At 39.5% G+C, this 16,415-nt stretch overlaps 1 protein-coding gene across 1 annotated transcript in view; it reads right to left on the bottom strand.

The window, feature by feature from the left end:
• Positions 1-16,415, bottom strand: part of LOC141085891 (calcium-activated chloride channel regulator 3A-1-like) — a 79,671-nt gene that overhangs the window by 16,037 nt on the left and 47,219 nt on the right. The window contains exons 6-10 of the mRNA XM_073571509.1: positions 13,331-13,555; positions 11,763-11,987; positions 10,391-10,571; positions 4,673-4,779; positions 1,499-1,720 (exon numbers count right to left, since the gene is read on the bottom strand). Of these exons, the coding sequence (XP_073427610.1) occupies positions 1,499-1,720; positions 4,673-4,779; positions 10,391-10,571; positions 11,763-11,987; positions 13,331-13,555 (960 nt within the window). The remainder of the gene's footprint in view (positions 1-1,498; positions 1,721-4,672; positions 4,780-10,390; positions 10,572-11,762; positions 11,988-13,330; positions 13,556-16,415) is intronic.

A 16,415-nucleotide genomic window follows, 5' to 3' on the forward strand; every position in this document is an offset into this window, starting at 1 on the left:
TGATGTATAAATGATCTACAAGAAAAAATATGGGTTCCATGATTAATAGGAATGGACTGTGATTTCAACAAAGAAGTATTTACATTTCCATAAGGTTTGCCTGTCTTTTAGAATCTTACCTTTGTTAGTAAGGTCCCCCCAATAAAATCTGACTACAGGAAGTCAAACATCATAGATCACCAATGAGTAGATGTAATTTGCTGGAGAACATGGCAGGAAGCATTCAGTTTCCTACAGTGTCGCTACCGGGGTCTTGAAGTTATTGCATTATTTTTGTTGTGCATGGACATGATCGGTCCTTTAAGTTCAGAGATGCTTTTTTTAGGTTCTTTTTTCTTCACTTATTAGTTGAAAATGCTGAAATAGGGAGCCATAGTGTAGCATTTGCAACTGGGTTTTCTAAACTAGACAACTGGAGATCAGAAGTCTTTCTTATGCTTATGTGATCTATACCACTCAATTTTTTTTTACAATTTACCCAATTCCTTAAAACTGGCATTTAGCACCCAGTCTTAATGAAGGGACTGTTGGAGTAAGATGCGCCTCATTCATTAAGAGATGCGCACCGCTTAATGAATTACCCAGATCTTATATGTGTCGTGCACCAATGCCAGAGATGTTACTCCAGCCATGTGCAGGTGTACTTCTCCTGAGGAAGGAAATCTCCAAAATGCACGTTGGGATGGCGGGGGACAGCGAGGTGCTTGAATCTTCACTCTCTGGTATGTCTATCCTTCTCGGGTCTTTTTTCATATATTTATAACTATTTAATATGTTGTCGACTATTGAAATCTTGTCATGATATCATGCCCATATACTCCATGCACTTTATCTGACTTTGGGACATGTGATATATGCCTTCTGTTATTACTTGTTTATGACCCTTGTACAATTGGGGATTAGTTTAAAAGATATATATCTTAAGAACCTCTCGACTGTCCTACCGCCTTTGTATGCGGATTCAGTTTGTCACTTTTATCCTGCGTGCTACTTACTAGGTATATTTAAGAAAGTTTTTTCACTTTTCAATATACTATTTCTCCTGGACTTTTTCATTGCGATTTTTCTTGTGGTTTTTCTTTCAGGTGTACATTTCTGGTAGAATTTATGTCATCAAACTGGTGTAAACTTTTATAAATTTGCTGTGTGAGCTGCGCCATGCCTTTCCGTGCCCCAACTCTGCCCACTTTGCAACAATGTCCGGGACTGGTGTAAAAACAAAGTAGCTAAAAGTTGTTAGATTTTTGTGCAAGTTCGGGCTCTGCAAAAATTTGATGAAATTTCTAGGTATTTTACAACAAAAGTCTTACGTCAATCTTAAAAAAAGCTCAATTTATTCAAAATGCATCCCCTGAGCCCAGTAGAACATTAGAATAATTACACAAGGTGTTACGTTACTAAACTAGTGATTGATGTAACCATAGAAAGGCATATGTACATCCAAATACTTCTGCTCTTCAAAAACAGTTTTGAGACGTGCTGATCTACACAATATTACCTCTGCTGTTCTCGGCAGCTGAAGCCTTGATATCTTTGAAGTGACATCGCTGATGAATTGTGCTTCAGTATACAGGATCCCCTTTGGATCTCGTAATTGAATATTTGGTTCAGCTGTCTGCCAGGTGACCATAAATGAGGTGTCGTTCCCCACTGTCCTGTCAATGAAGATGGTGCCATTCAGACATGCTCTTGGCTTAAGGTCTAGTGACGTGCTCTCCAGCTATATTATAATAAAAATATATATTATTATTTATCGGTGACAGTTGTATTAATAAGAAATATATAAAGTACACAAAATACAGCTAATTGGTCTCTAAATTTGCAAGATATAACAAATATTAATTGATTTATGTGTCTAATGGTCTAAAACACCAAAACAGTGATTGTCAAGCTTTGTTTGGTGAACGGAGCTCAAAACAACCATGAAACCTCACTGAGGAACCCTAAGCTTTCTACAGATATAGTAGTGAAAAAATAGAAGTAGTAGCTACAGTTGTGGCCAAAAGTATTGATACCCCTGCAATTTTGTCAGATAATACTCAGTTTCTTCCTGAAAATGATTGCAAACACAAATTCTTTGGTATTATTATCTTCATTTAATTTGTCTTAAATGAAAAAACACAAAAGGGAATGAAGCAAAAAGCAAAACATTGATCATTTCACACAAAACTCCAAAAATGGGCCAGACAAAAGTATTGGCACCCTCAGCCTAATACTTGGTTACACAACCTTTAGCCAAAATAACTGCGACCAACCGCTTCCGGTAACCATCAATGAGTTTCTTACAATGCTCTGCTGGAATTTTAGACCATTCTTCTTTGGCAAACTGCTCCAGGTCCCTGATATTTGAAGGGTGCCTTCTCCAAACTGCCATTTTTAGATCTCTCCACAGGTGTTCTATGGGATTCAGGTCTGGACTCATTGCTGGCCACCTTAGAAGTCTCCAGTGCTTTCTCTCAAACCATTTTCTAGTGATTTTTGAAGTGTGTTTTGGGTCATTGTCCTGCTGGAAGACCCATGACCTCTGAGGGAGACCCAGCTTTCTCACACTGGGCCCTACATTATGCTGCAAAATTTGTTGGTAGTCTTCAGACTTCATAATGCCATGCACATGGTCAAGCATTCCAGTGCCAGAAGCAGCAAAGCAACCCCAAAACATCAGGGAACCTCTGCCATGTTTGACTGTAGGGACCGTGTTCTTTTCTTTGAATGCCTCTTTTTTTCTCCTGTAAACTCAATGTTGATGCCTTTGCCCAAAAAGCTCTACTTTTGTCTCATCTGACCAGAGAACATTCTTTCAAAACGTTTCAGGCTTTTTCAGGTAAGTTTGACAAACTCCAGCCTGGCTTTTTTATGTCTCGGGGTAAGAAGTGGGGTCTTCCTGGGTCTCCTACCATACAGTCCCTTTTCATTCAGATGCTGACGGATAGTACGGGTTGACACTGTTGTACCCTCGGGCTGCAGGGCAGCTTGAACTTGTTTGGATGTTAGTCGAGGTTCTTTATCCAATATCCACACAATCTTGCGTTGAGATCTCTTGTCAATTTTTCTTTTCCGTCCACATCTAGGGAGGTTAGCCACAGTGCCATGGGCTTTAAACTTCTTGATAACACTGCACACGGTAGACACAGGAACATTCAGGTCTTTGGAGATGGACTTGTAGCCTTGAGATTGCTCATGCTTCCTCACAATTTGGTTTCTCAAGTCCTCAGACAGTTCTTTGGTCTTCTTTCTTTTCTCCATGCTCAACGTGGTACAAACAAGGACACAGGAAAGAGGTTGAGTCAACTTTAATCCATGTCAACTGGCTTCAAGTGTGATTTAGTTATTGCCAACACCTGTTAGGTGCCACAGGTAAGTTACAGGTGCTGTTAATTACACAAATTAGAGAAGCATCACATGATTTTTCGAACAGTGTCAATACTTTTGTCCACCCTTTTTTATGTTTGGTGTGGAATTATATCCAATTTGGCTTTATGACAATTCTTTTTGTGTTTTTTCATTTAAGACAAATTAAATGAAGATAATAATACAAAAAAGAATTTGTGTTTGCAATCATTTTCAGGAAGAAACTGAGTATTATCTGACAGAATTGCAGGGGTGTCAATACTTTTGGCCACAACTGTACTATATGGTAGTGCAGCCCACAAAAAGGTTAAAGCTTTCCCAAAATTAAAAAAAATAGCTATGAGAAAATTGACCAATTGACCATTGATTTAATTGGGACTTTTTGCTGAGTATCAGCCATTACTTTCTTAAATAAGCAGTAAATTTTCACCCCAGTGTATGTAATTGTTACTTAAAGATAATATTCATGGATTATCGCTATGCTTTTTCAGGTTCTAAATTGTCTGCTGATTATTCCATTAAGGCTAGGTTCACATTTGCGGATGGCCGAGTTGCGGAGGGCTGCGGACTTCCTCCATGAAGCTCCGCCCACTGCCACACCTCCTTCGGTCAGCTCCTCCTACGTCTGCATGTGGCCTGCGTACCTATCTTTAACATTGGGTACACAGGCCGTGTGGATGTATGCGGATACCTCCGCATGCGTCGTTTTGATGATGTGGCGACCGCATCATATTCCAACATGTTGCGTTCGACGCGGGTCGCTGCATTGTCAAAAAGATGCATGTGGAGGCATCCGCATACATCCACATGACCTGTGTACCCAATGTTAAAGATAGGTACACAGGCAGCATGCAGACATTGGCGGAGCTGACTGGAGGAGGTGCGGCAGTGGGCGGAGCTTCACGAAGGAAGTCCTCAGCCTTCCGCAGCTCGGCCATCCATAAATGTGAACCTAGCCTAAGGAGTTATTCCACAATGATAACTCTGGACAATATTCCATATTTTGGCATTGGGATGTCATAGAAGGTTTCACTACTCTGGATCCATACCTATTTGCCAGAACAGAGAGATCTGGTGTGTCTATTCAATCCATAGACAGTCATTTATTCATTTATATATCTAACAAGGAAAAAGGAATTCCCAAGCTTCAACCAATCAATCTATACAAAATCCATTTAAAAAGAGGTTGCCTTGCAGCTACAACCACATTAGTATATCTTTAAACATTCGGGTAAGAGAAAAAAATAAAAAGAGCAAAATATAATTTTTTCATATTTTTTAATATTTATAATAATTTAGACATAACAGGATCTGAAGGCATCACCTGAATGGTCTGCTGTAGGTCGTGTCCATCTACAGGTAAAATTCTACTGAAAGCATCAATTACACCATTAGTGTCCAAGTTATCCAAAACAGCAAATTGTCGTCCTCCTGGAAAAAATGATTTAGATATAAACAAAATATGCAAGTTCTCGTGTAAAATATGTAATGGGTGAGTAAACAGGATTATACCAATAGATAAAGGAATAACGTACAGGAAATAGACCCCAATGTAAAACCTGTAACAAGGCCCCACTCCTATCGTTGGGCAGTAGAAATTTGTGAATCCTTGCTCAAATCAAGTAAACTTGACTTCAACATGTTAATTTTTGAGAACCAAAATTGTTGAAAATTATCAACAATCTAAAGGTTAAAAGTCCATCTCCAGAGATCTTGATGATCCTTTGTTCACAGTGAGCAACATAATCAAGACGTTTTCAACCCATGGCACTGCTAAACTCCTTGGATGCTGATGTCAGAGAAAAATTGATGCCAGGATAGTCCAGATGGGAGATAAGCATCTGCAAGCAAGTTCCAAAGAAATTCAAGCTGTTTTGCAGACTCAGGGTGCATCAGTGTTAGCACAAACTACCTGTCAACATTTGAATTTTGTACAAAGAGAAGGCTGGTAGTGCAATAAGAGACTGCGCTGCTGTGATAGAATTCAAGGTATCTTTATTGCCAAAGCGTTTCCTGAGCCAGTCCCAGCTCACTTCATCAGGGCATGTTACAGAATATCATTTCAGGGGTATATATACACAAAAAAAAAAAAGGAGGAGGGGGCCAAGAATAGTGGGGTGACACGTCAGCATGGATACATATACATGAATCATACAAAACAATAAAACTTTAATACAACCATATTAAAAATGATGTTTAAAATGCCATAAAAAGAGTGTTGGTAAAAAAAAGGAATTAAAAAATAAAAAGACACGGGGGGGGATCACGAGGTAAAAGATTAAAAAATGGCTCTTGAGTCCTGGGGTGGATTAGAACTTGCCTCAGAGGATATAACTCATGGTATTAGCCCACTATGCTACATGTGAAACTGGAAAGTAAGGAGAAAATGGTTAAAATCATGTGTAAATAGCTAAAACTAGTCTCAAATATCTTTTTTCTAGGTGGAAAAAAGAGAAGAACAAGAAGAAACTCTCTGGAATAGGTGATATAAAAATGGTTAAAAATTAAGTGTTAATAAAAAAAAAAAAAAATAATAATAATAAAAAAATATAAAAAAAAAATGCATAAAATTTTTTTTTCTTTAAAAACAAAGATGATGATATAAAGGAATTAAAACACAAGGTCAAAATAAAATCAATAAAAAACATCATTGATGATATTAAGACCATTGGGCTCAATAGATTTGAGTTTGTAGATCCAAAAAACTTCCTTTCTGCATAGTGATTGAAACCTATTGGGGATGTGGTCTGGTATGTGATCAATGGGATAAATGGTGGCTTTACTGAAATCTCTGGAATGTGTGGTGTCAAAGTGTCATGAAAGTCCATGTTTTTGGAAGCCTATTTTGATATTGTGAAGGTGTGAATTCATGCGACAATGTAGTGCTTGTGTAGTGCGACCTACATACAATCTGGGACAAGGACAGGAAATGACATACTGTATATAACATGAGAGGAATGACAAGTGAGGTGGAATTTGAGGGGAAACTTTTCAAGTGTAATGGGGTGGACAAACACAGACGTGCAGTGTGAAATGGTATGACAGCAAACACAATTAGGACGGAGACACTCCCTGGTGATGAAATGGTACGGGTAGTAGGCTTCTGGGGTAGAAGTCTACTTGGAGCCAGAATATTCTTTAATGACCTGGCCTTTCGGAAGGTGATAGCAGGTTTGTCTGGAAGGACCCCATTAAGTATTTGCTGAGGAGAATATTCTGGTTAAAATTTTTAAAAACATTATCACATGTAGAACGAATGAGTTTTTTGGGATACCTCTGAGCAAGGAACCTTTCCCTCAGGACCTCGGATGATAATGTTTTTAAAAATTTTAACCAGAATATTCTCCTCAGCAAATCTCTGACTAAACAAAAGAAAGAAAGATGATGCTGAACTTTTTAGAACAAATTTTATTACAACATTCAGTTCACAACAGAACAGGATAAGAGATGTTCTAAACAATTTATGGCCCATCATTAAGAGGGACCCGATACTTAATGGGGTCCTTCCAGACAAACCTGCTATCACCTTCCGAAAGGCCAGGTCATTAAAGAATATTCTGGCTCCAAGTAGACTTCTACCCCAGAAGTCTACTACCCATACCATTTCATCACCAGGGATTTATAAGTGTCACCGTCCTAATTGTGTTTGCTGTCATACCATTTCACACTGCACGTCTGTGTTTGTCCACTCCATTACACTTGAAAAATTTCCCCTCAAATTCCACCTCACTTGTCATTCCTCTCATGTTATATATGTCATTTCCTGTCCTTGTCCCAGATTGTATGTAGGTCGCACTACACAAGCACTACATTGTCGCATGAATTCACACCGTCACAATATCAAAATAGGCTTCCAAAAACATGGACTTTCACGACACTTTGACACCACACATTCCAGAGATATCAGTAAAGCCACCATTTATCCCATTGATCACATACCAGACCACATCCCCAATAGGTTTCAATCACTATGCAGAAAGGAAGTTTTTTGGATCTACAAACTCAAATCTATTGAGCCCAATGGTCTTAATATCATCAATGATGTTTTTTATTGATTTTATTTTGACCTTGTGTTTTAATTCCTTTATATCATCATCTTCCTTTTTAAAGAAAAAAAAAATTTTATGCATTTTTTTTTTTTATATATTTTTTTATTATTATTTTTTATTTTTTATTAACACTTAATTTTTAACCATTTTTTTATCACCTATTCCAGAGAGTTTCTTCTTGTTGTTCTCTTTTTTCCACCTAGAAAAAAGATATTTGAGACTAGTTTTAGCTATTTACACATGATTTTAACGATTTTAACCATTTTCTCCTTACTTTCCAGTTTCACATGTAGCATAGTGGGCTAATACCATGAGTTATATCCTCTGAGGCAAGTTCTAATCCACCCCAGGACTCAAGAGCTGTTTTTTAATCTTTTACCTCGTGATCCCCCCAGTGTCTTCTTATTTTTTAATTACGTTTTTTATACCAACACTCTTTTTATGGCATTTTAAACATTTTTAATATGGTTGTATTAAAGTTTTATTGTTTTGTATGATTCATGTATATGTACCCATGCTGACGTGTCACCCCACTATTCTTGGCTCCTCCCCTTTTTTTTTTTTTTGTGTATATATACCCCTGAAATGATATTCTGTAACATGCCCTGATGAAGTGAGCTGGGACTGGCTCAGGAAATGCTTTGGCAATAAAGATACCTTGAATTCTACCACAGCAATGCAGTCTCTTATTGCACTACCAGCCTTCTCTTTGTACCAAGTCCTTGGACCTCGTGCAGACTGCTGCAGCTGTTTTATGCAATTATAGGTGTTGTGACTCTCACAACCCTATCAGGTGAGCCTAACACTTGCTGTGCACTCATCTACTTTCCATACAGACCTACGCATTGGAAGCGCCCTGTCTCCCCCTTTTCTTTTGACATTTGAATTTTATGACACGCTATAGCAGGAGACCCAGGAGATCCCCACTGCTGACACAGAGTCATAAAAATGCTAGACTGCAATTCTCCAAAATGTACTTGAGTAAGCCAAAATCCTTCTGGGAAAGTGTCTTGTGGACAGGTGAGGTCAAGATAGAGCTTTTTGATAGAGCGCATCATTCTACTGTTTACCAAAAATGGAATGAGGCCTACAAAATATAGAACACAGTACCTACAGTCAAATATGGTGAAGGTTCAAGATGTTTTGTGGTTGATTTGCTGCCTCTAGCACTTGGTGTCTTGACTGTGTGCAAGACAATATGAAATCTGAAGATTACCAACAGATTTTGGGCTGCAATGCAGTGCCCAGTGTCAGAAAGCAGGGTTTGCGTCCTAGGTCATGGATCTTCCAGAAGGACAATAACCACAAACATACTTTAAGAAACACCCAGAAATGGATGTAAACATAGCGCTGGAGAGTTTTGAAGTGGCCATCGGTGAGTCTTGATCTAATTCCCATTTAACACCTGTGGAAACATCTTAAAATTGCAGTGGGAGAAATTACCCTTCAAATATGAGAGACCTAGAGCAGTTGTCAATTGGACCCATCCTGTGTGACGCGACCAGCAGGCCGGTAACTAGAACAACAGGACGCGGCACGTGATACTGTCCTGTGTGACACGGCTCGCAGGCCGGTAACTAAAACAACAAGGCAAAGGGAAGGGAAACAGTTACAATGGTGGGCCCTGCGATAGGGAAAGGGGATGTTGAGACCTCCTGCTCTCCCCTGAGTCAGTGTCCCTAATGCTCCTAATGTTCCCTATGCTGGTTCCGCACCGGGCGCTGATCAGGAACCTGTTGGTCTAGCACACCCTACACCTATCCCTTGCTAGGGAACTGGGTGGCGCAAGCACTGGCCCCACCGCTGTACTAATACACACTAAGGAAAAACACAAACAGGGAGACACCACTTAGCTTTACTCTGTTGCACTTGCTCCTGGCAACAGAGTCCACCACCAGCATGCAGCTCTCCTCCTGAATCGCTGCCACCAAGCTCTGTCAGAGCTACAAGGAAATCCCATATAACTCCTTTCACACCTGGCTAAGACAGTGCTGCAAGGAACGCTCTCCAGCTCCTTCCTCCACCAAGGATGATTGAAATGAACACTATCACCAACACTGATTGCAACACCTGTGACTCTTTTATAGCAGAGCCAGCAATCACACCTGCATAATAATCATGTGCACTTAACTAAAGAAACTAGAGTGCAATGACGCTCCCCACCACCGAGGGTTAACTTAGAACAAATGACACCACAGTACAATAATCCTAATGGCCACCGGGGGCAAAAACCAACCTTAAGCACAGCTTAGGAAAAAAAAAAGGTTACCTGTGCTTTTTATATGTCCTGATCCAGCATGGATCATGACAGCAGTTTGCTAAAGAAGAGTGGTCCAAAATTCCAGTAGAGAGTTGTAAGAAGCTTGTTAATGGTTATAGAAAGTGATTGATAGCAGTTATTTATTCCAAAGGGTGTGCAACCAAATATTAAATTGAGAGTGCCAACAATTTTGTCAGACATTGTTGAGGTTTTGTGTGAAATTATGTAAAATTTGCCTTTATTTCTCTGTTTCCGTGTGTTGTTCTAATATACACAAAAGAAGTAAACATGTGTATAACAAAACATCTGTAATTTTTGGGGAGAAATACTACATTTTTTTCAGGAACAATTTCAAGGATGTCAACTAGTGATGAGCAGGGATACTCATTGCTCGAGTTTTCCCAAGCATGCTCAGGTGTCCTCCAAGTATTTTGGCATGCTCGGAGACTTAGTTTGTGTTGAAGCAGCTGCATGATTTGCGGCTGCTAGACAGCCTGAATACATGTGCGGATTCCCTAACAAACAGGCATTCCTCACATGTATTCAGCCTGCCCAGCAGCCGAAAATCATGCAGCTGCGTCGCCATAAACTAAATCTCCGAGCATGCCAAAATACTCGGAGGACACCTGAGCTGGCTCGGGAAATCCTGTGCAACGAGTATACTCGCTCATCACTAATGCCAACACTTTTGGCTTTATCTCTATATCTCTATATTTATTGTGTGTCTCAATACCGGTCATTGCTGCAATATTTTCAAGTTCCTTTTCAGCATAAGGTCCAAGTGCTATGACATGTATGACTGCTCCACTTGCTGTAATATTCGGAAAGCAAAGCCTGGTGTCATAATTATCTTCTCCATCTGTTAGCAGTACAATCTCGGTTCCTTGTGCAGAGCCATCTAGATTTTTATTCACCTGGATTTGAAACGAAACTCATTATGCAAAAAATTACGTACCGTATTATACATTTAGCGTTTGACTCATCTTTTCCAGGAGACTAATCACTTGATGCTTAAATTTTGAGTTTTGGAAAGGAAGTAACTAGACCTACAGATCAAATATAACATACATGCTCTGCAGAGTCAAAAGTGCATGTGGCTGGCTGAATAAGAGCTGAATGATGGTCTGTCCCACATGTTAATCTATCCTGTGGATGGATCAATGTACTGCATTCAGTGAGGTCATTGGGTGGATAGAGCATGATGGACAATCTAAAACATTCACCTTTGGCACCACCCTGCCTATTCAGTACTATGTTTCTGAGTTTATTTTATACTGATTTTTCTTTTCTTTGGTTGGTCACTGTGGTCTGTGGACCACCATTATCAGGTCAACTTTACCCAATTTGTGCAGCATGATGTAAAAAAAAAAAATTATGTATCCATATTCATGGCGTTCTCTCCTTTGCTGATGATTACCTTGAGTATATATTCACAGCCTTAATTTGCCTAGATAAAATAATATTTCTTTAGCTACGATTTAGCATAAGAAGACATGGAGAATGGTATTGAGGAGTCATAGTGACATGTCAGGTGGTTTGAGGGAAGGGTTGCGGGTGCCTAGAACCAAAAGGAGGACATTTGTTCAATTGATCAACTCTTTAAGGTTATGTGCATGTAACGTCTTTTTTTCAGGCTTATACCAATAACCCACCTGAAAAAGCACTTACAAAATGCTGAAAAGAATTAGCATGTGTACTGCAACATCAAAAACACTTGCTGTGCAAATGTTCAGTTTTTATGAGCTTCTATTGGTTCAGCCTTTTTGAGCCGTGAAGCAGCTAAAGGAAGCGACTGGTCAATTCTTCAGGCAGCATCCATTTGGAAACTACTCACTATTTTATGAATACGATTAATTAAAAAGATACAGGTGGTAAAGTCACTGCAAACACGACCAAAAATATGCCAAATACGCTACAGGAAAAACACCACCAGCATTCTTCCGAAGCATCTCCTGCTTCGATAACTCAACGGTTACGCTGGCATCTCTAAGCTGCCGTGTGCACAAACCCTATGACTGAAGATTGGCTACACAATTTTCTACCGAGCTTGTCTTTAGTCCCTGAGGTGAGCCACATTATTACATTCAGGAATGGTGGGACACTACCTCCAACCCAGTGACAATTCCGGAGCAGATGTTTGTCCCTTCATCGGTGGCTGAAGATGGGATCAATGATTTCAGTCTCTCTCGTTGTTGATCGTTGATTTTCTCTAGTGGGGAAATGACAGACGCAGACTTGGAGAACTCAACTATCCCAATATAGGTTGAGGTTTCAACGATCTGGGTGAGGAATATGTCTGCAGCCTGGTGTAGACGTCTCATGCGATCATTCTGGAAAGAAGGAAATATAACTAAATCAATGGAGCTGGAAGTTTGGAATCAAATACAGGAAATAAAGAAAAAGCATTGAAAAGCTAAAACCATATTATTAAATGCATGAACGAATTAGGCATCTATATAAACTTTGAAGCTGTGTGCAGTTATACTGGGACACCATTAGACTATTGCGAGGCCTTATTATACATTTTTTATGAATTATACTTCATATTAAGTATATAAAAGTTTCTCAGATTTTTTTTATGAGATCATACAGTATGTTGTCCTATTCAATTCTGATTTTTTTAGCCATTTTTTCTTAGAACTGATTCTAGGAGATATAGGTTCTGTATGGCGCAGTATGGAGCACCAGTTGGGGTACATGTACTTTATACAGCTCTGAAGAACAGAGCCATGGGAACTTTTTTTTCCCACTGTTCAGCCTGTTTTCATATTTCCATTGGGTGCTTGAGGCTTTAGTCGGTACCAAGTAACATAAAGTTGATAATGTATACACACTCATATTTAATTGCTAAAATGAGTTTATTATTAATACAAAACATTTTTATTTGAGACGGCCGATCATTTCTCAAGAATGAGGGTTCTGTGTTCCATGTTTCAATAGAGAGATGGTTGCACGTGCACACTGACGATCCATGCACTGAAAAAGATAGCCAAATGCTGCCTACTAGCTCTATCAGGCCCATAGACTTTAAATAGAGAAGCAGTGTGCATGTTTGACCAATGCTATATTCAAAATTAGGGCACATGACCCCTGTTCTAGTGAATGATGGGGGGGGGCTACTTATTTATAAATGTGGGACAACTCATTTAAATGGAATCTATCAGCAGTTTTTTGCTTTGTAATCTGACAGTAGCCTGATGTAGGGGCAGAGATCTTGATGCCAGCCATATATTACTTATCTTACTGGGTGCGGCAGTTGGGAAAGAAGAATAGTCTTCTGTGCTGCAGATATAGCAGAGCTCGGAATGCTGAGCTCTGCATAACCCCGTCCACACCACTGATTGGCAGTTTTCTGCGTACAATGTATATTGACAGAAAGCCACTAGTCATTGGTGGGGGTGTGGTTGGACCAGGAGACACAAGACAAAGAGTCATTTAGTGATAATTTCCTGCTGATAAAACACTGACTTTATTAAAATAAAAAACACAGCTTTTTAAGTGATGCATCCCTGGAATCAGGGTCTTTGCCCCTACATCATTCTACTCTCGGATGACATAGCAAAAAACCTGATGACAGATTCCCTTTAAGGTTGATCCAAACTCCAAATAACTATGAAAGTCTTATTTAAGAGTAATAAAGAAGCATGAGCAGCACCATAAGAACGTAACCCACCAGCATCATGCTTCCGGATACATCAAGGACTAGAGTTATCACTCTGTCTCTGTGCTGCAGCAGAGTGAAGGATGGGACTGGAAAAATGAAGTCAGGTCTTGGAGGACAGGAGCTTATATCTGTTGAGTCTTTGATAACATCCCATGTGCTGCGATAATTGCACATTCTGTTTTGCAGGTTGGGAGCTTCTGAGTTGTGGGTATCAACATCACAGAAATCTGTTACCTGAGAAGTGTTTTGACAATTAGTAAAAAAAATATTCTTGATGTATAAATGGACTTTCCTGTAGCCTGGAATCAAGAACATGGGTACATATGGGTACAACATATGCAATACTTTAAAGGAGTTTTCTTGAATTCTATAAAATGGACTGTAAGGTTGGGAATGTTATAAAATAAAGACAAAATATGAAACAAAATTATTATTACTTAGCCATTGAATGTGAAATTGCTCCAAAACTGCCACATTTGTGTTACCCAGAATAGATGACATCCCCAAACCGCTACAGTATGTGATCACTGAGGCCGGTGATTGGCTGCAGCGGCCAAGTGATTCATAGATGGGAGTTCATCCTTTCATGTATCAGGGGGAATCACTGAAAGCGTAGCACTTGCAGGGCATTCAAGTAATTGTCATTTATCTTAGTACATCCCTTATTTTAGGGTTTACTACTGGTCTGTATTAGGACCTGTACTATTATGTGTGCTGCTGTATGGCGTCACTATATGGCGTGACTATACAGCACCACTTTATCCTCCCTGAAGTAAAACCTTCATATTAGGGATCACAATAGAGCTTCCCTTAATTTTTCTCATATATCCCAAATAGCCCCAAAAGAAAAAAGAATCATATGATTCTGTATGAAACTATTCTTATAGGCACATGGAAGTACAGTATGGCCTACAGAACACAGATCCATATTGCAGCTGTGTATATGTGACTTTAAAGGAGTTCTCCCTTTCTAAATTCTCCTATGTTTTTAGACCACATTGGAGGCTCTAAAACATTACAAATAATACTACCCCACCACTCCTCTTCGAGCGTTGCCTGGGTTCCCCTGATGGTCTTCTCATTTCCGGTTCTGGGCAGATGTGCATGGAATTACTGCAGATAATCAACCAACATGTTACTACTTTGGCCAGTGAATGGCTCCAGCAGCGACATTCACATCTGGCCAGAACAGGACATACAAAGACTTGTAAAGGGATATTATCAAGTTATTGCATTGCTTTAATTAATTAGACTGCATAAAACTAGCAAGCAAGTTTTTACTTCACTTGCTTTCTCTGTCTGTTTTAATTCTCCTGCCTTTAAAGTTTTTATCTAACATGGTGTAGAGCTGGTTTCCATGGAGATCAGCCACTAGTACCTACCCAAACACTATGGCAGTGGTTACAGTCCAGGAGAGGAGTTAACTCCTAACACAACAATCATCTTTCTCAAGCCCTTTGATCTCTATGCAACGATTTTCTGCTCACCTCCCCATCTTTCTCAGCTCCTGAGGAGCTGCTATGATCCATGTTACAGAATCACAATTCCCCAGCATCACAGCCCTCACTGTCTTGAGCCATGTTTTTGCTCAAATGCACTGTTATCTCTATATGCATATACAGTGAAAACAGTATAGATTTAGAACAAACTACTGACAGCTAAATGAATTAAAAAAAAAAAAATAACTGACAGCTGAATGTGTTATAGCAGAACTTGTGCTGAGCCTTAAGCTCTACTAACACTACAGCTCTGCTACTCACCAGAACTGTGACTCAAAGAGGAGAGCCCGCCATGCTAGAAACCAGGAAGGGAGGAGACTGCAGAGCTGTGAGCTGCTCAATAGATAACTTGAGAATACCCCTTTAAGGGAATACTGTAGATAGTCTCAATAAATTAACCATTAATTACCTGATGATTGGCTGCAATGGTGATAGCAAATAGATGACATGGGAATGCTGTGAGGTGAAATAGTATTTTTAGGTTAAGTTCCCACAATGAGTTTTAGGTGAGTTTTTGATGCTGCATAATTCAGCTGAGCAAAAAAATACAGCATCATACAGTTCCAAGAAAGTGGAATTTATCAAAATTTCATGCCCACTTTTTTTTACACTGTGTAAACTGACCTGCTGTGCATTTTTTTTATTTCAGAACATATCAATTTTAACTCTGAGAAAGGCCGGCTTCACATTTGCGGTTTAGTCTGCTGCGTATTATGCGCATACATCCGCATGTGTCCTGCGCACCTATCTTTAACATGGGGTACGCAGGGACATGCGCTTATATGCGTTTGGGTGCGTTTTTGTTCGGTTGCGTCTTTTCTCAGTATGCGGTGGGGCGCGCCGAACGCATATTGTTGCATTTTTTGCGGCGTCAAATATCCGTAGTCATCCGCATGCGGATGATTGCGGATGATGTGCGTTAAAAAAACGCATTACTGGCTATGTAAACGCAAGCGTATGCAGCGACTTGCATACGCTTTGCATTTGCGTAAGCAAGAATTTACATAAGATACGCCCGTTGGGCGTGGCTTGTGTAAATTCAAAAATTCGCCGGGAAAATGGCACTTGCCTATCGTCCACAACCGCAAAGGCATGCATGCGTTTGCAGTTGCGGATGATACGCTGCGGACTCAACCGCAAATGTGAACCTTACCTTATATGTGCAAATTTTGTCTATAAAGTTGCATTAAATGTGGAATAAAAGAAAGCACATCTGTTTTTGCGGTGTTTCTGATGCTGAAGAACACTACAAACGCGTTTAATCCATGTATGAGTATCAATAAAGTTTTGTAAATGCTAAATACCAAGTATATATAAAAAACAGCTTCGTTTGAAACATAAAATACCAAAAAGAGTCAAAAACCGTAGCATAGCGAGAAAATTGCAAGTAAAAACACATTCAAATATGTTATAAAAACACAAGTTACCTATTTTAAGCAATAGGTGCAGAAATGCTGTAGAAAATCTGCAGCATCAAAAACAGCATCTGAAAATACTCATTCTGTGAACGTAGCCTAAGGCAGCGAATGAAACCGCTTCGCTGAGTCTATACTTTGCCTCCATGATTTTTTCTACATGTCCTTGGTTTGTCTGCA

This window comes from Dendrobates tinctorius, unplaced genomic scaffold (genome assembly GCF_039654945.1).
Source record: "Dendrobates tinctorius isolate UK_male_01 unplaced genomic scaffold, ASM3965494v1 ptg000029l, whole genome shotgun sequence".
Classification (NCBI taxonomy): Eukaryota; Metazoa; Chordata; class Amphibia; order Anura; family Dendrobatidae; genus Dendrobates; species Dendrobates tinctorius.